This window comes from Eurosta solidaginis, chromosome 3 (genome assembly GCF_040869045.1).
Source record: "Eurosta solidaginis isolate ZX-2024a chromosome 3, ASM4086904v1, whole genome shotgun sequence".
Taxonomy (NCBI): Eukaryota; Metazoa; Arthropoda; class Insecta; order Diptera; family Tephritidae; genus Eurosta; species Eurosta solidaginis.
This window is the reverse complement of record NC_090321.1, coordinates 210,432,299-210,451,735: the sequence shown is the minus strand read 5'-3', so window position 1 is coordinate 210,451,735 and position 19,437 is coordinate 210,432,299. Positions and strand designations below refer to the sequence as shown.

Sequence of the window (19,437 nt, the reverse complement as noted above, 5' to 3'; positions counted from 1 at the left end):
CATTGGACCAACGTTTTAATATCTGATAAAACATGAGCCTCCTATCCTTCTGACATGGGAATATGAACGTTATATTATCTTCTGTATGCGTTGATATGGCAGCGTTAGTTTACAGTGGCGGGCGTGAGAGTTGTACAATAATGCTCGATACTTGATAATATTCGACACAATATTTTAAGAGATTATTTACCCAAACTCTTACAACGTATTGTATTGAGGGAAGAGGTCGTGTTTTTGGCTCCCAATCACTTGTAGCTCTCGCTTTTCAGCCTTTGGAAGCGATGGAATAACTAAAAAGTTTCAAAGTTTCAAGAGCGGTTTTGTAAATGAATAATGTATCAATACTTTCTCCAGATGTCGAGCCCCATCTCTATCGCCTTGCTTTAAGCACAATTGAATTGATTTACAAATTCCGAACAATATCTCCATAACATCGAGAATCCCTTTTCATGTGATCTACTTTAAATGTAAACTTTTATCGCACTCTGCCTAATAGATGAATCACGTATACATACATATATGCTTCCCATTCATATCCATTTTTCAATGACTTTCTCCTTGCTGAGCTGAGGCTGAACAAATCTCTAGCCAATTTTGAATAAGGTAATAAACTTATAACTTTAAAATATTTATTTATCTTTACCACATACGGAATTGGGTCGCTTGCCGTGCGGCGTTAAAGCATAAAAATATGCAGATAGCGTTGCGCAAAAATATATGCAATATCAGCGAATATATGTGAAGGTAAGGCAAAAAATATTCATAATTTGTTTTTCCTTTTCTTTTATAGGATTTCTCAGCTCTCCAGCAACGCCTTCCCCCTATGCAACTGCTTTATTACCCGTGGGCGGCGATCAAATCGCTGATACAATTTACTCAAAACCAGAATCGATTTGTCCCTCGAGAATATCATATTATGCATCATCGCAGTTAACGCAGGTATGTAAATGAGAATGTATGTTAGTAGGTATTATGTATGTATGTATACGTGGATATTAAATATTTAATTATCTATATGGAAGCTTATCAGCAAAAAATTTTCATATTGAACGATAAAATTAGACAAAACACATGCATTAATATCACAAGGACACATCACAGCAGTGGTGCACAAAGCCAACAGAGCATCGAATACAGGCGCATCATTTTTTGTAGCAGTATGTGTGTAAAAGGAGAATGGTAAAAAAAAAATTTGAGCATAGAATTCAATCACGACACGTTTACAACTTAGTACAAATCAGTTGTCACCATTGTAAACTTTACCAAGTAGCGCAACTAACAGCTGATCGCTCAAAATTTGCACACACACACAAACATCACTAATGGCCATATTACGGAAATCTTTGCGAAATTGAAGCTAAATTTTTAAACAGACATAAAATGTTATAAATTTGGAATATATAGCATCTAGGACACCTTAATTGCAGTAATTGAAAGAAAATGTTTGCTTATACTCAAGTATTTAATTATTTGTTCTAAATTTATCTTTAATATTGATGCCATGATTGATCCAATGCAACTCTGGTCTTCGTACTGTTCTTCGTTCCACTCCATTCGAGTGCCTATTTTCCAGGGATGCACCTTAACGTTAAGCTAATCGTTTATCAAAAAATTTCCACCGTTTCCGTTGAAACACTTCGAAATATTATCGATAAAGAAATTATCAAGATAAATTGTATCTCGTTTTTAACCGAAACGAAAAGCTTTCGATAACGTTAAAAACGTTAACAAAAACGTGATACTTTATGTTTGAATTGTGCTGGCAATGCTATAGCCATGGTGAAGCCGTAAGGTGGCAACAACGAGCGCACATACACACACAAACTCTGTGTAATTTGTTTGTGTAATTCGTTGGTGGTAATGTCAAAAATACTCTGAGAAATGTTTGTACTGTCAAAATTCATGAGAAAAGTTGCAATCAGCTTGGCTAATGCTTTCACCTTTAATGACTCCGCCATCAATCAGCTTTGCCAGCATAGTTTGAAATTAATAATCAACATAAACGATTTGATTTCGTTTTGATATGGCAGAAAACGAAACGAAATCATTTCGTTAATTTGACGAGCTTAACGTTAATAAACGAAACGAAATGACTTCGTTTCGTTTATTAACGTTGATTATCGTAACGAAATGATATCGTTTCGTTGGTTAAGCATGCCTGCTATTTTCACGGCCTGCGAGTGCCTTCCACTCTATTCGCAACATAACCTCGAATTAAGCTGCCAAACTATATAGTAAACAATGGTTGTCACTGCTTACTTTGTTAATCTCAATCGCTGCGCTCACACGGTATGTTGGTGAGCGCCGTAAAAATTTCTGACGCTCTGTGAAGCTCTTAAGGGCCTACATACATGCATATATCCCAGTTAACCGAAGCAGAAGCGCTCCAATATAATAAAGGGCGCGGAACAATGAAATTTTTCATATACATAGATGCGTTTAACACAAGCTTATGAATTCTAGTAGCATCGCCACAATCAACCAAAATGTTGCGTTTATAAATATAAGGAACTTCAGACTTGGCAATTGAAGTTTATTTCGCTTTGCCCATTGACATACAAAATTTCCCTAAGCACTGTTATAAACATTTTTCCTATACAACAAAAATACTTGCTAACATATTTTGTTTGGTATTCATTTGTTATATTTCAGTTCTTAATTGCGAAAAATGTTTGAAAAGTTACCAACGAGTGGGAAAAATAATTTCACTTGGAAAGTGTGCTAGCACCCTTAGCCAAAGCAAATGTTAAATTCTTATTCTTATGCTTTGCTTGATACAAAATTTGCGAGTTGGTTACTTTTCCATATCAGTTGAATACCGCTAGTTTAGGGTTTTTTTTATTTCGCACTGCAGAACTTTTCATTTTCTTCTACTTAATATGGTAGGTGTCACAACCATTTTACACAGTTTTTTCTAAAGTTATATTTCGCGTCAATAAACCAATCCAATTACCATGTTTCATCCCTTTTTTCGTATTTTGTATAGAATTATGGCATTTTTTTTAATTTTTCGTAATTTTCGATATCGAAAAATGGGCGTGGTCATAGTCGGATTTCGTTCATTTTTTATACCAAGATAAAGTGAGTTCAGATAAGTACGTGAACTAAGTTCAGTAAAGATATGTCGATTTTTGCTCAAGTTATCGTGTTAAGGGCCATGCGGAAGAACAGACGGACGACTGTGTATAAAAACTGGGCGTGGCTTTTACCGATTTCGCCCATTTTCACAGAAAACAGTTATTGTCATAAAATCTATGCCTCCACCAAATTTCAAAAGGATTGGTTAATTTTTGTTCGACTTATGGCATTAAAAGTATCCTAGACAAATTAAATGAAAAAGGGGGGAGCCACACCCATTTTGAAATTTTCTTTTATTTTTGTATTTTGTTGCACCATATCATTACTGGAGTTGAATGTTGACATAATTTACTTATATACTGTAAAGATATTAAATTTTTTGTTAAAATTTTACTTTAAAAAAATTTTGTTTTAAAAGTGGGCGTGGTCCTTCTCCGATTTTGCTAATTTTTATTAAGCGTACATATAGTAATAGGAGTAACGTTTCTGCCAAATTTCATCATGCTATCTTCAACGACTGCCAAATTACAGCTTGCAAATTTTTAAATTACCTTCTTTTAAAAGTGGGCGGTGTCACGCCCATTGTCCAAAATTTTACTAATTTTCTATTCTGCGTCATAAGTCCAACCCACCTGCCAAGTTTCATCGCTTTATCTGTCTTTGGTAATGAATTATTGCACTTTTTCGTTTTTTCGAAATTTTCGATATCGAAAAAGTGGGTGTGGTTATAGTCCGATATCGTTCATTTTAAATAGCGATCTGAAATGAGTGCTCAGGAACCTACACACCAAATTTCATCAAGATACCTCAAAATTTACTCAAGTTATCGTGTTAACGGGCGGACGGACATGACTCAATCAAATTTTTTTTCGATACTGATGATTTTGATATATGGAAGCCTATATCTATCTCGCTTCATTTATACCTGTATAACCAACCGTTATCCAATCAAACTTAATATACTCTGTGAGCTCTGCTCAACTGAGTATAATTAGAACATCCAGAGGATGCATTTAAAGCAAAAATTTTGAAAATTTTCATTTTTGATTCAGAAGTAGTTTGAAATATTCTCAAGTCCCTCAAATATCGCAAAAATAGAGACGATCACTCGCTTTAATCCCATATTTCCGAATTTAATACATTTGCAGCAACCGGGGAAATACCAAATGTTTAAAATACACATATGGAGCTGACTTAGGTAATGAAAACATAAAGATACATTCAAGTCAATTTTTTTACTATTTCGCTAGGTATATTTTAACATTCTATAGTAGTTTTTTGCAGTGCTGAAGTTAAATTTTTTTTTTTGGCTCAGAAAGAAGGGAGTACAGAATGAAATTTTTACAACTTTTGTTAAAATAATTTAAAAAACTCATATTGTAGTGAAAAGTAATATTTCCCATAGGGTACCTTAACATTTTTGCGACAGCTATTTGAAGTGTTGATTCGTTGCTGTCTCGCTAACGACTGATGATGGTGAGCATGGCGGAACGATACAAGGTGGCAGCATGGCGACATACCTATAAACATAAATAAAAATTTCATGTACTTTGTGTTTGTAAATTCGATGGACAAATGTCAAAATCGTACTGCGCCGGAAGTTGATGTATCAAATCAAATCAAAAAAAGTTTATAATCAGCTGTCCCATGCTTCCGCCTTGTATCGTTCCGCCATGATGGTGAGTAAGAATATTGCTTGAAACACAATGCCGAGCGACGACGATATACGCCGCGTCGGGCGATGATATTTTTTCAAATTACGCCCAGACATTTCGTCTACTGAAAACACAATGCCGGGCAAAATTGACCCTGTTTATTCAGAGTGGCCCATATTTAGAAATAAAGATGAAAAAAATTAAAACGTTTTTAATTCTCTGCTTTAGCACTTGACTGCTAAAACACGCCCAAAATGTTGAGAAATTAACAAAACAAAACAAAAATGTTAAGAAATTAAATTAAAAATTATATGTAAAGAAAAAAAAATGTTTTTGGATATTATGTTTTCTTTTTTTTACACTTAAAAAATTGAACAGAAGCAACCCTTGGGATGTTTGTCGTCATCGCCCGGCGGCGACGATAGAAATAGATCTATCGTCGCAAAATGACGTCGCGTAAATTTCACTCTTGGCGTTCATTGTGTTCACCTTCATGTAATTATGGGGATTCTATTTTTGACAAGGCGATGTTCGTCGCGTTTATTTCGCGGCGTCAGGGCATTGTGTTTCAAGGTTATGTGTGAAGCAAGTCCGGCTCAATTGAGCTATGGCGTGCCGACCACTGATCTATATGAAAAACTGCTAATGTGTCGGGGCTTTAATCCAAAACAAGGCGAATCTAGGTGGTGGCAAAGCGAATTCAACCAATTGCCGTGCAGAAGAATGTCAAGTGAAAAGAAAATCAAGGCGAATCTATACCAGGTGGTGCAAAGCGGATTCAATCAATTCGCCGTGCAGATGAATGTCAAGTCAAAAGAAAATGTTCATTGATTTCGATTAACTGACATATTTTGATACAAGGCTTTGTATGGAAAATTATCAAGAAGAAGCAATCAGCTATTGGGATAACACCACCTCTACTGAATTCGCCTTGAAGAAAATTTTCATTGATTTCGATTAACTGACATATTGTTGTACAAAGCGTTGTATGGAAAATAATCAAGAAGAAGCAATCAGCTGTTGGGATAACAACACCTGGTAATGAATTCGCCTTGAATCTAAAAAGAATCTCCGTTACGAAAAAAGGTATATGTGAAATGAGCAATTTTTTTTAGAAGATGGGAAATTCATTTGAGAAGAGAGCAAATGTGTTTGAGAATAACGCAAATGTAATTGGGAATCGTGCAAATTTCTTTGAGAAAAGGGCAAGCGCTGTTGAAAAGGGAAGAAATTGATTGAAGGCAAATGTTTTTGAGAAAAAGCAATGAGTTTGAGATAGTAATGAGAAAAAGGAAAATTTATTATTATTGTATTATAACAAACATTCGGACATACTACTTGCTTAGTCGTTCGTCAATGAACGACAAACCCATAACGACGATTTAACCCTTACTAAAGCATCCACAGCACAGTTTTGATGTTTGATGTAAATGTTCCGGTTTATAAGATATTCTTATCGCCAACAACCACAAAAGGAAGCACTCATGATTTAATATCTCTTGGAATTTCCAATTGGCCCAAGTAGACAAGATATAAAAGCGACAAATAAGTAGGTAGTCGCTCCTCTTGGTTGGTGTGGACTGTTATAAGTAATTGCAAAGTATAATAGTTTTAATTTCAAAATGTGATTCCGAACGCACATCTATAGAATGGCGGTGCTCCCTCAATCCCCAGTCATCCTCCACTGCTCAACCACCTCCTCTTAGTTTCCCATTAACTTTAAATCCCTTGAAATGATATTACAAGCACGAATAAACGCTTTACAGCTTTGAACAAATTTTGACATTTAATCCTTGTTGCACGTGTACATATGAGACCGAAAAGCAAAAAAGTTCGAGCGGAGCAAGATGTTTATACCCTTACGTCGGGTTTTATAGCAGTTCACACATTACAGAAGGCTGTTTTAGTTGCCATTGAATAAGGAACACACTTTCCAGTTTTTATGAATTGGAAGCACTCTGAGTTTATAATTGAAAGTAACAAAGTGAGAGATTTAAAGCTTTCCCCACCAAGAGAGTGAATAAAATTGGGAACAAAGGACTATTCTCGTTTCACCTCCCGGGTTCAGGTTTTATCGCCATGACCTATAAACAACTGAGTGATAGTACATGGTGGTGCATTCAGCGCAAAGCGAGCAAAATAGCTACGGCTCCAATACAAATCGTTATGTGTGATTCCCATGCCTTAACAGCGAAGTCTCATTAAGTAGTTAGTGGCCTGTTATTATTCCAATCAGTCCACTTAAGGATGGATGATTAATATCATTTAAGAATCAAGTTCAGTTTTCATTGATGCTCAGGCTAAGTTTGTTAAAGTGTAAACTGATTCGAGCCAGTATTTACACCAAGGGCTGCCGTTTCAATGTAACCCCATTTAATTTGTTGCGTCCCTCCCACAAATTTTCATCCTCCCAACAGATCCTTGCAGCGGGACTGCGCCATACTCTCCAGCTCCGGGGAGGTATCGAACCCAATCCGGGTTCTACACCTGACTCCGGTCCTGAGAAATGGTTTTGCTGCATATGCCGGAAAAGAATCTTTTTAGGACAGTCACACTTCTGTCAGTGTTTCACGTGCAATGATTGCATCGGAAAAGTTGTTCTGAGCTAGACCCCAAAACCTGACGTCCTCGTAACTTTTATAAATATTTTGTGGCTCCTTGCTGTTCACGCCCAAGGGCGTCCCGTAGTCTGCACCTTAAGTTCTTTTAACGACTGTTTCCAACTATTGCGACCTAAGAGGAAGTGTCCTTACCTGAAGGGCTTTGATCACAACTTGACTGTCAGAGTGGCCTCCTGTATGACTAATATTGCCTTCTAAAAGACACCGCAATAGCTCAATAGCTCGCTAGCCTTATATTTCAAGAGAGTGACAGATCTACACAGTAGATACAACCCTGGATCAAGAATAGAGTTGTCGTCCCCATGGAGATTTTATTGTCTATAGAGAGTGTGGTATAATCATAATATTTTGGGAATGATCCACTGCATACCGGTTGGCCAAATCTGATGTTGCTGCAGAATAGAGCTGCTTTCATACTCACTGCATTCATTTCAGCAGTATGCCTTGGAATTTATTTGTGCCCCTTCTTTATCATTGGTTTAGTTTTTCTACCATAGCAAGCATCTTTCCATCCGGTCTTGCCTATTTGAAAGTATCCAATCACTTATAGGTCAATGTTATCTTTCATCACCTTGCTTAGAGTGTCGGGTTCCGGTGCTGGAATACTGCCCGCGGAGTTTGTGTAGCTCGTAGCAGTTCTTTGCTGATTAATAATTAGTTATGCTCATACAATTTCACCTCCAGCTCCCAGTCCGACTGTCGTAATATGATTTGATATGATCAGGTCAACCCACCTATGCAACACGTAGATGTAGTTGCCACTAGAGTAGTAGAAGAAATCATACTTTCGCAGAGCTACTTGTGAGCACTTTGGCACTTATTATGAGTAGGACAATGTGTGTGTGGAGTTATCTACTTTATTTAAATATACTTTATTTTTCTAAATTATTTTTTGAATTACTTTATTTTTGAATATTATTTCAAAACGAAAATTTTAGAGTCAGTGAATTTATAAATTTTCAATGTTATTATTAATATTTTAAAATAAAATAAATAAAATTTTAAAAAATATATAGTTGTATTATCAACTATATAATGGCGAACCTGCCCATCGGACCATCAACTACAATAAACTTATCTAAAGCCATTGCGAATAAATAAGAAGAAAAGACACGAATACTTATTTAAAGAAATATCTTCAATCAACATTTTAAAGAGAGAATACTTGATGCAAAGTTTACCAGTAACATTTGGGCTATTTTAAAATCATCAACTTACAACAATCAACATTTCTTTAATTACAAAAATATTTTGGAGCACCATACAATACAATTATTATTATTAACAACAATCTAATTTTTGTGGACACATTAACAAACAATCAATTTTTCAAAATTTGGAGTTCACAGCAAGTGTTAAGCATTGTTTATTTATTTATATTCATTAATTTTTTCAGATTATATCTTTTATATTTTCAAATTAAATAATTTACTTTTTAAAGATTTAATTCGCAACAATATTTTCATTCTTTAAACAACTCAAATCATTTATTAACTTTATAATTGATTTTGTTTTAAATAATATTAAATTAAAATTACTATTAAATTAAATTAATTTTTATATATTTAATATATTTTTAACATTTTAAACAATAATCAATTTATTATTTATATTAATTATGTACACTCTTTCTCCAGTTTATATTGAAAAGTATATATTTATCATTTAGAGAAATGAGAAATTTTGCAACAATAGATATATAAACTTCACAATACAAGTAAATTCATATTTAACAACCTCATTCAAACAACAAAAAAAACAATCAATAATCAATTTTAAAAAATCTCAAAAGATTTCCTAAAATAATTTTTATTGACATATATCAATTGTTTCATATTGAAATTAAAATCATATGACAATTTCATATCAATCTCAAACGAATAACGGAATCAAATTTTACTTCCTTATCAGCAACTTGGACATACATTATGCAGAGTACAATTATATATTGAACATATATTCTGCATAATACAAGTTTTTAATTTTTGAGTAATTGTACACACAAAGTTGCCATCTACTATTACTCAACCTAATTCTATATTCTTCAATCACATCATGATAAATAACAATATTTCACAAACAGCATAGCAATAACACAACCAAATATTAATATACATAAAATATTAATACAATAAGTAAACAATAACAATAACTAAAAATAAGCTATCAAGTACATCAAATCATCAAAAGATTGGGTACTTATATCAATACTAACATAAACTTTTAACGCAATTAACACATAATTCAAATGTTCTTCAAACTATAACACAAAATTCTTACAGTACTTAATATACACTGTAAATTAACATTCAAAAATTAATTGTTTCCGTTTCACTGGAGGGGAGTAAATGTGGATTTATCTACTTTATTTAAATATACTTTATTTTTGTAAATTATTTTTTGAATTACTTTATTTTTGAATATTATTTCAAAACGAAAATTTTAGAGTCAGTGTATTTACAAATTTTCAATGTTATTATTAATATTTTAAAATAAAATAAATAAAATTTTAAAAAATATATAGTTGTATTATCAACTATAGTGTGTATTGAATGGTGGTCACGCCGATAACTCCATTATGAAAAGAATAGGTTCAAAGTTTTAGTCACAGTTAGTGGTTTTAAAAAGATGAGAGCTGGGCTCCACTGGTTGAAATCAGCAGAGCTCTTCTTTCTCTTACTTTGCTATTGACTGGTAAACATATTTGGATTCGGAACTTATTATTGCTGGGATAGACAAGTGAAAATTAAAGCCGTAAGGCTCAAAAGACTATTTTGGTGATGCGATATAATGACATCCCGATTATCTATCATGCAGATCATTTGACGCACCTGCGACCTAGACGGGGCTATCTTGGCAACATCTGTCTGTTAGTTCTGTTCTTCAATAGGTGAAACTCTGATCAGTTAAGCAGGCGTCGTGCTGGAGCAACTGGGTATATAAAAACCAAAACAAAAATTGCTAAGCAATAATATGAGTAACGTTTTTGCAGCACTGACGAATAAAGAAATCGTCATTATTTTGTAATTTTTTAGCGCTCATTTGCTATGCAACAGTCTTCTGCAATAATACCAGCAACAACTCGCAACGTAACGACCGCACACTCAATTGGCTTTTTTACAACTGCCAGTACTTACTAAAGCCAAATGAAGAAATTCTTTCTTTATAAAAAAAATGCAAAATTGATGACAGTACACAGGGTGGAATAGTATTGTAAATTATAAAAACCTAAATGCCAACGACATCATCTTCATCAGAGATAAGAAATAAAACTTAAATTGTGTGTTTGTTATGCCCTTTTGCTTTCTGATAAGCGACCCATACAACGAGCTCCAAACTCGCTTAGTACTTAACTTAGAGTGTGTGTACGAACTGTAAAAAGGCATTAATAAATATGAACATTATCTTTGCCACATGTTAAGTCCCATTACCACGGTGTTTGTACTTTAAAAAGACAGGTGTACAGTGGGACAGTCTTTTGAGAAATCGTTAGTGTGTTTATATATTCATAAACTGTACTCTGAAACGAACTAGTACTACAATTTTTGGGATTAAAAAAACGAAGTCCGTGCAAAAGTTTCAGTGAATATTTAAATATTTGAAGCTGATCGGAGAAGCTTAGAAATTTTCTCAATGGAAATCCTACTTTCCTTGAATACTTGATGAATTTGATTTGTGGCCAAGCGATGAATCATTAAACTACTAGTGACCAAAATTTAAACCATGGCTGTGTTTGTAAGAGTTAAACCATCGCAGTGGTAGTGGCTTGGTCGTTGATTAACGAGCAACGAGGCAAGACGTAGGCACGCATGTTTGTAATCACTCAAAAAAGAATTTCTTAAATATGCTATACAAATATTATTTTATTGCTTGAGTCTAATAAAACGATAAATCAAAATATCTTACAAACATTAAATAGTTGCAAAAATTGTGCGCATGAAAGTTTGTTTGCGAAATATTTCTTTTGATATAAACCATGGCCTCTTAAAATTTGGCTAGTCTGCTTGTTCAGCGACTACTAAACGAAGGATACTAGTATGTGGGAAATGAGCGCGAATAATTATTTCACTAGCCGACGACGACCTCTGCATTCGACTCAATTCTTTTGTTCTTGAGGGTACGGATTAAATATGATAGAGAAGGTCCGTGTAAAGAAACATATTTTGTGTAGAAATAAATTTGACTATCAGTCAAGACTCTATATTATCGTCTTATTTGTGGACGCCAGTCATAGATGATTTACTTCAAATGCTAAAAATTATCTCTAGATTGCTCTTTGAATGACTTCAGAACTGCCTCCATGCCATTTTGGAATTGCCATCAAGATAATTTTGATGCCATTTTAAGGATCATTTTAGGAATATTTTAAAATGATTTCAGAATTAGCTATAGACCATTTCAGGATTGTTTACAGAATAATTTAACCAATACTTCGAGATAAGTTCCAGATTATCAGCATTTTTTTCAGAATTGTCTGCGTTATAATTTTGCGACTTTTTCTGGAATGTCCCGGGACTGATTCAGAATTTTTTCTAGATTTGTACAGGGAGTATACGTACAGTAAGCGTGAAGGTGACACAAAATAGATAAAACTTAAGTTAGCAAAAAAAAAATGTATTAAATTATAATATCAATAGATATAATGTCACTGACTGGGCGTCATTTTCTCCAGTGTTTCCTTAAACTGTGCAACATCCGTTAGGTCTTCGATCATGATGAATTTTAGCTCGAAACCTCCCATGTCCCACCTAAGCATTTCATATAAATCGGTCACTTTACGTTTATTCTAAAATATCTGGGGCGCCAAAATGATGTATATACATGGAACCCGAATCTTTTTAGCTAGAACAGGTTTCAGTAAGGCCTATTTGTTATATTATGCTCTTGGTTCTTTGTGTATAGCATGTTTGAGGTGCTTCAAAGCAATTAAATTTATCAAAAAAAACAAAGTTGTCGTTCTTCCTTCTACGTGATTCGTGCTATTTGTATCTTCTTCAGGGAGTCTATTACATTTTGCAAAATATAAAAAAAAAGTGTTTTGGTGCACAACAACAAGCTTATAGGGAGTTTTTTCAGATGGAACTTTTTTAGTGCTTCGTGGTTGTTGTTTCGGCCTTTTTGTCACTGTAGTCTACCTACTACGGACTCATTCAGTGTATGTGAGGTCCTCACAAACCAGACAATTTAACCTAACCTAACCGTAGTCTTGCAGTCAACTTTAAATGTAACGGAGTCAGTAGATATTCTCAAACAATTACATAACGATACTGTCTTAGAGCCCTCTTATTACAACTGGTTATTCTATTTTGGTCGCTCAATGTCACCGAATTCTAATCGCACTTTTATCCCTTCAATACCACTGTGCAACATCAAAAGAAAAACACACCCATGGGATGTGAAAATCCATTCCGTAGATGAAAAGCTTTGTTGACTCTGTTGCCGACACCCTATGCACCATTTCAGCATCATCAGCTGTTAGCTGCAGGCAAAAAACGAAAACATTTAACCGGCATTTCCATATCTTATCATATTTGCTGTATGCCTTTGTTGGTTTGTAAATATTCTATGTAAGTGTATTGGTGTAGTGTTTATAAAAACAACAAGAATAACCACATCGCAGAAGGGGTGAATTACGAGTGAATTATCGTGTGCATGTGTAGCGGTAGCATTAAGATAAGCAGCAAACAACAACAAGTAGTGAAGCTAGTGATAATGCTGACAGCGTTGTTACACCGTAACCACAGGTTGCTGCCAACACCAGCCGCCCCACCAGGGGACTTCGACCCATTTTAAAGAACTGATTATTACGGTTACTGTTTCGGAAACGAATTCAAAACTGAAAGCATAAACGAAAATCGTTTTGCGGTGAGATAGTTAGATGCAAGCGGGCTTTAAGTTTTTAATATTTATGGTAAGTCATTATAACCAGTAGCGCTAATAATTTGAGGATATATAAACTGTTGTACCAGTGTTGTTGTTTCACCGACTACTAAGCGGTTATACGGTTTGTTACCCTACCCACGTAGCGTTCCTTTTCCGGAAATGAGTCCAAAACATTCAGGTCAAGTGCTGTCCGCGGAGCTAACTGTGCTGTCTAACGTTTAGGAACGGCATCATATTGGCGGTGAAAGTTAAAATTGAAATAATTTAACTACTTCCTGTTTATTAAGTTTGTTTTTTTCTTATACATACATGCGTTTATTTTTTGTCGACCCCTTATTAATCCTGTTCGTTGCTCGGGCGCCAGTTTTATAAATTGAAATAGGCTTCCAAAGAAAGAAATACAATGAAACTTTTTTTATTTCGGGTTAAAACATTTTAAGTTCTAACTTCCAAATTCACAGCTCGTGTATTAGACGTAGGAATGTGGCAGTAATTGCAGAAATACACAACCATCCCTTCGGGAGTTTCAGTGAGTTTCAATCGCTTCGAAGTTTCCCGCGTTTATCAGCAATTCAACTTACACTGCTGAGATGCGAAATGAATGTCCGCATTCCAAGCTCTGAAAGGAGCTAGAAGCTTTTGCCTAAGCGCAATTAGGGGCGTGACGATGTTGGTCGTTGTGTAGCAATTGACGCTAAGCTATGCCTTTTTTTCCCACATACTTGCAAATATGGGTCCCAGTAAGAGTACTTTCTGGATCGGAACATTTTCTTTCTTCATAGAACTAATCATTAAACCATTACACAACATTATCATCACAGACAGGACTAATAATCTTTCGGAGAACTTTTCTCTCACACACTTCCAAAGCACAAATTCCATCTTTTCTCGCCACTTCATGATTTCAAGCCAGACAACCGTACTTGAATGATATCAGCCATCTGATAACACACCTCCATACTTTCACTTGGTGACCCAAATTTAAGAACACACCCTTCTATATCGAAAACCTCACAATTTATAAAAGAGACCACGGTATCTTTGCCTAGAGAATAAAAGCATCGGCTATAATTTCACTCTTCCGAAAAAGAGCTACAGCATGCTATAGGCTTTCTATACCAGCTGTAGTTTTTTATATTTATTTTTTTGATTATTTCCTAAAAATTTGCAACCAGGCATTTGAAATGGATTTCCTTCTTTAGCTTAGCCTTATGAACCTTGAAGCAAACAGGCAGCTTCATGGACCTTCTTCGGGATATATCATATCTTGAAAATCTGGGCGATAGTGGACTAACAAAATATGATTTATTTAGTTCGTTGACTCTGGACTTTAATCCATACCTCAATAGGCTACATGGTACTCTTATGATTGGAGCTTAGAGACATTGGTGTCGGAGGCATTGCTTCACACTTTACATTGAGGACATACTTTGCCTATGTCTGAACTAACTTCGGCTAATGTTCAAAATACAAATCGAAGGAGAGCTTGAGTGACGTGGGACTTCTTAGGAAGTCTGCTCTTATCAACTGTAATTATAGGGAATTGAACTCTAAAAATGTGTTTGACCGCACTTAGTAGAGCATACAAACTTGCAGTCAGTGCGCGTATGAGGTTGAGGGTGTACTAATGCACTTGAATATCGGTACTCCACATAGTGCAAGCGGACATGTAGCCATAAAAATAATATTTCGCTAGTGTCACATCGAAACACTTCATGACAGCCCATCCCATGATAGCCACGGCTGCTCCCACGCAATCTCCATAGTAAAGTCGGTAGCAATGCCGAGCATCAGCCCCTGCCCCCGTATTCTTCACCCCTCTTTTCCGAGAGCAATCGTGTAGGTCAGGGAAACAGACTCTTAGTCCCTACCTCCTTTTGCATTGTTTGCCAGCACAGAATATATATGTTTGCGACATCCACCCAATGCATATCCTGCCTTGGACTGTGCCACTTTCCTAGATGGACATCCCAACAGACATCTGATTGATGAGCCAACTCCGCCCAGGGGCTTAAGGAGTAATCTCCGAAAGCATTATGAGGAAATACGGTTCCTAAGAACTCAGCCGTATGAAGCCAAAAAACACAAGCAGGTCCCCAGCGAACTGCACAAACAGGGCTCGGACCTTTATGGAGGAATTGCCCAGTGAATCCAGTTCTCAAATAACAGTACCCAAAACTAGCGGAAGAGGAACGCGAGTCACTCTAGCTCAATTTGGGTCTGGATACTGTAACAGGTTAAACTTTTACCTATCCAGAATCAACCCGGTGGCGCAAGGATCGAGGTATACAAAAAACTTACATTTGTGGTCCGATTTGGCTCATATTTGGAACAAATATTAGATGTGCCATCAAAATATTTTGAAGTTCAAGGAGGGACAAGCACACGTGACACTGAGTCGAGTAAAGTCTTTAGAAGGATTATGTTTTGAGGACTTAGATTGCAACAAATTATCAGAAAAGATTCATTGTAATAATGAGTAACTAAATGAATTAAATAGAATGAGAAATAATAGGGAATTAAATTAGAGGAATTAAATAAAGACTAAAAACTTGAAAAAAAAAATAATAAAAAAAAATTTTAGGTTAAAGGTGTTATTGAAAACAATAATTACATTAAGTCATAATAATACTAAAATTTATAAAAGAATTAGATAGGTCCCAGGTACTACACTGAAAGAAAAAGACTGGTAAAATCAACCGAAATTTTTGTCAATTTTTATCCATCGCAACAAGATGTTGAATCAACTGCGCACAAAAAAAGTTGTTGCGATTAAAAAAAATAAAAATAAATGTAAGGCGCAATAGCCTCCGAAGAGATTTAAGGCGGAGCTTCTCTTCCAATTTGGGTCGTGCTCCTCTTGATTTTTCCTACAAATTGGCCGGACGGAACCTACATGTTTTATGCCGACTCAGAACGGCATCTGCAAGGCAGATGAGTTTTCACTGAGAGGTTTTCATAGCAGAAATACACTCGGAGCGCTTGCCAAACACTGCCGAGGGGCTACCCCGCTTAGAAAAATTGTCTTCTAATTGAAAAGCCTTATTTCTAAAATTTTGATGTTGCTTTGCCCGGGGTGCGAACACGGGGCATACGGTGCGGCAGGCGGAGCACGCTACCATCACACCACGAACGTCAATTGGGCTTGCATCAAATATGCTGGCACACATTAAACATTATACACTTTATTATTTTGTTTTATTAAACGCACTTTCACCAAATTTTATATTTTATAATTTATTTAATTTAGAGTTTTGAACTTCGCTTTGCAAATATAAATGAAAATAGTAGTCACAAAACTGATTCTCAATTCTTTCAGATGCAGCTCATCTCATTCTCAATTTCTTCTCTCGCATGTCCGCATGCCACACTTGATTTTTTCGAACAAAACTTGTAGTATAAATGTTTGAGGTAACATTTTTAAAAAAGAACTTGTAAGTTATAGAAAAGTAAAGAATCAAATCGCAGGAAGGTAATTCACCACTGGAGTGACTTTACATGTAATTCGGCTAGTTTAATTTTCGTAATACTTTAAGTTGAAACGATTCCAAAACAACTCAAACTTTTATGTTGTCGGAAACATCAACATTAAAAGGATGCTTTTTATTATCTTATTAAATTCGTTCGCGTGAGCGAAAATTCGTAAAAACTTGAACAAAATGTTACTAACTTTGGAAAAATCCTGTTCGTTCAAACAAAGCTTTTGCAACAAGAGGGCGCAATTTTGCATTTTGCTTGGAGGAGAAGTTGCAAAATTGTACCCGATAAATATTTGTCGCGGTATCTCATAATTTTTTGAACAGCAAATTCAAAAAAGGGTTTTGTATTGATAACTGAAAAACAAGTTTTTTTGTTGTTTTCCCATTTTGTGTGTTTTTTCGATTTGCTGGTTTTCTTATTTTGGTATTTTTTTTTTTAAACAAATGGCACCATCATCATAAGTACAAAGTAGAGGGCGCAGTGAGCGTAAAATTGTCATTGAAATTTGCTCATGTATTGACTGTTGAAATGACCAGTGAGATCAGTTGTGTTAACAGAAAAATCAGTTAGATTGACCAGGAATTTGTCAATTTTAGAGAGTTTTGTTAGCTTAAGAGCGACAATTTCTCTTCTGTTGAAATGACTAAACTAATTTGTTCGATTGACAAAGAACTCGGTCGAATTAACCATAATTCGATCAATTTCACCGAATCTCCGTTAAGTCAAGAACAACAGAACCGATTTGTTGATTTTACTAGCACCATTTCTTTCAGTGTAGCCATCGCACTCCTCATCAATCTAGGGCATTGATCAGAACATTAAATAAAAGCGTTGTATGCGTGAAAATTTCTATTTATAGTCATAAGTAAGACCAATTGAACCTTAATCAATGCTACGCCTCACATTTTTAGTCGGGTTTCTGGCGCGCTGCTGGGCGACTGATTCTTGACAATAGCTCAGAGTCCTCATATGAATAGCTCGTCTCATATATAACTCAATTATACTCTCAACGAATAGAATGGCCAATCGAACGTACCAAAGGGTATATAATTTTTCTTATACTCCAAACTTATGTATGTTTTCTTCCATCTTACTATTGAAGGTTTATTTTTATACTCAGTTGAGCAGAGCTCACAGAGTATATTAACTTTGATTGGATAACGGTTGGTTGTACAGGTATAAAGGAATCGAGATAGATATAGACTTCCATATATCAAAATCATCAGTATCGGAAAAAATTTGATTGAGCCATGTCCGTCCGTCCGTCCGTTAACACGATAACTTGAGTAAATTTTGGGGTATCTTGATGAAATTTGGTACGTAGATTCCTGGGCACTCATCTCAGATCACTATTTAAAATGAACGATATCGGACTATAACCACGCCCACTTTTTCGATATCGAAAATTTCGAAAAACCGAAAAAATGAGATAATTCATTACCAAAGGCGGTTAAAGCCTTGAAACTTGGTAGATGGGTTGACATTACGCCGCAGAATAGAAAATTAGTAAGATTTTGGACAATGGGCGTGGCACCGTCCACTTTTACAAGAAGGTAATTTAAAAGTTTTGCAAGCTGTAATTTGGCAGTCGTTGAAGATATCTTGATGAAATTTGGCAGGAACGTTACTACTATTACTATATATGTGCCAAATAAAAATTAGCAAAACGCCCACTTTTTAAAAAAAAAATTTTTTTAATTCAAATTTTAACAAAAAATTTAATATCTTTACTGTATATAAGTAAATTAAGTCAAAATTCAACTCCAGTAATGATATGATGCAACAAAATACAAAAATAAAGGAAATTTTCAAAATGGGCGTGGCTCCGCCCATTTTCATTTAGTTTGTCTAGAATACTTTTAATGCCATAAGTCGAACAAAAATTTACCAATCCTTCTCAAATTAGAGGTAGAGAGATAGATTCTATGACGCTAACTGTTCTCTGTGAAAATGGGCGAAATCGGTGGAAGCCACGCACCAGTTTTTATACACAGTCCACCGTCGGTCCTTCCGCTCGGCCGTTAACACAATAACTTGATCAAAAACCGATATATCCTTACTAAACTAAGCCCACGTACTTATCTGAACTCACTTCACCTTGGTATAAAAAATGGCCGAAATCCGACCATAACCACGCCCACTTTATCGATATCGAAAATTACGAAAAATGAAAAAAATGCCATAATTCTATACCAAATACGAAAAAAGGGATGAAACATGGTAACTGGATTGGTTTATTGACGCAAAATATAACTTTGGAAAAAACTTTGTAAAATGGGTGTGAAACCTACCATATTAAGTAGAAGAAAATGAAAAAGCTCTACAAGGCGAAATCAACAGCCCTTGGAATCTTGGCAGGAATACTGTTAGTTTTATTGCATATATAAATAAATTAGCAGTACCCGATAGATGATTTTCTGGATCACCTGGTCCACATTTTGGTCGATATCGCGAGAACGCCTTCACATATACATCTAAGGGCAACTCGCTTTTAAAACCCTCAGTAATACCTTTAATTTGATATCCATAACGTACAAACACATTCTAGAGTCACCCCTGGCCCACCCTAATGGCAATATCTCGAAAAGGCGTCCACCTATAGACCTAATGCCCACTCCCTCTTAAAATGCTTAGTAACACCTTTCGTTTGATACCCATATCGTACAAACATTCTAGAGTCACCCCTGGCCCACCCTAATGGCGATATCTCGAAAAGGCGT

The 19,437-nt window shown here is 35.4% G+C and overlaps 1 protein-coding gene across 1 annotated transcript in view; it reads left to right on the top strand.

The window, feature by feature from the left end:
* Positions 1 to 19,437, top strand: part of Drl-2 (Derailed 2) — a 242,716-nt gene that overhangs the window by 95,322 nt on the left and 127,957 nt on the right. Inside the window, exon 6 of the mRNA XM_067777997.1 lies at positions 791 to 939. Coding sequence (XP_067634098.1) covers positions 791 to 939 — 149 coding nt within the window. The remainder of the gene's footprint in view (positions 1 to 790; positions 940 to 19,437) is intronic.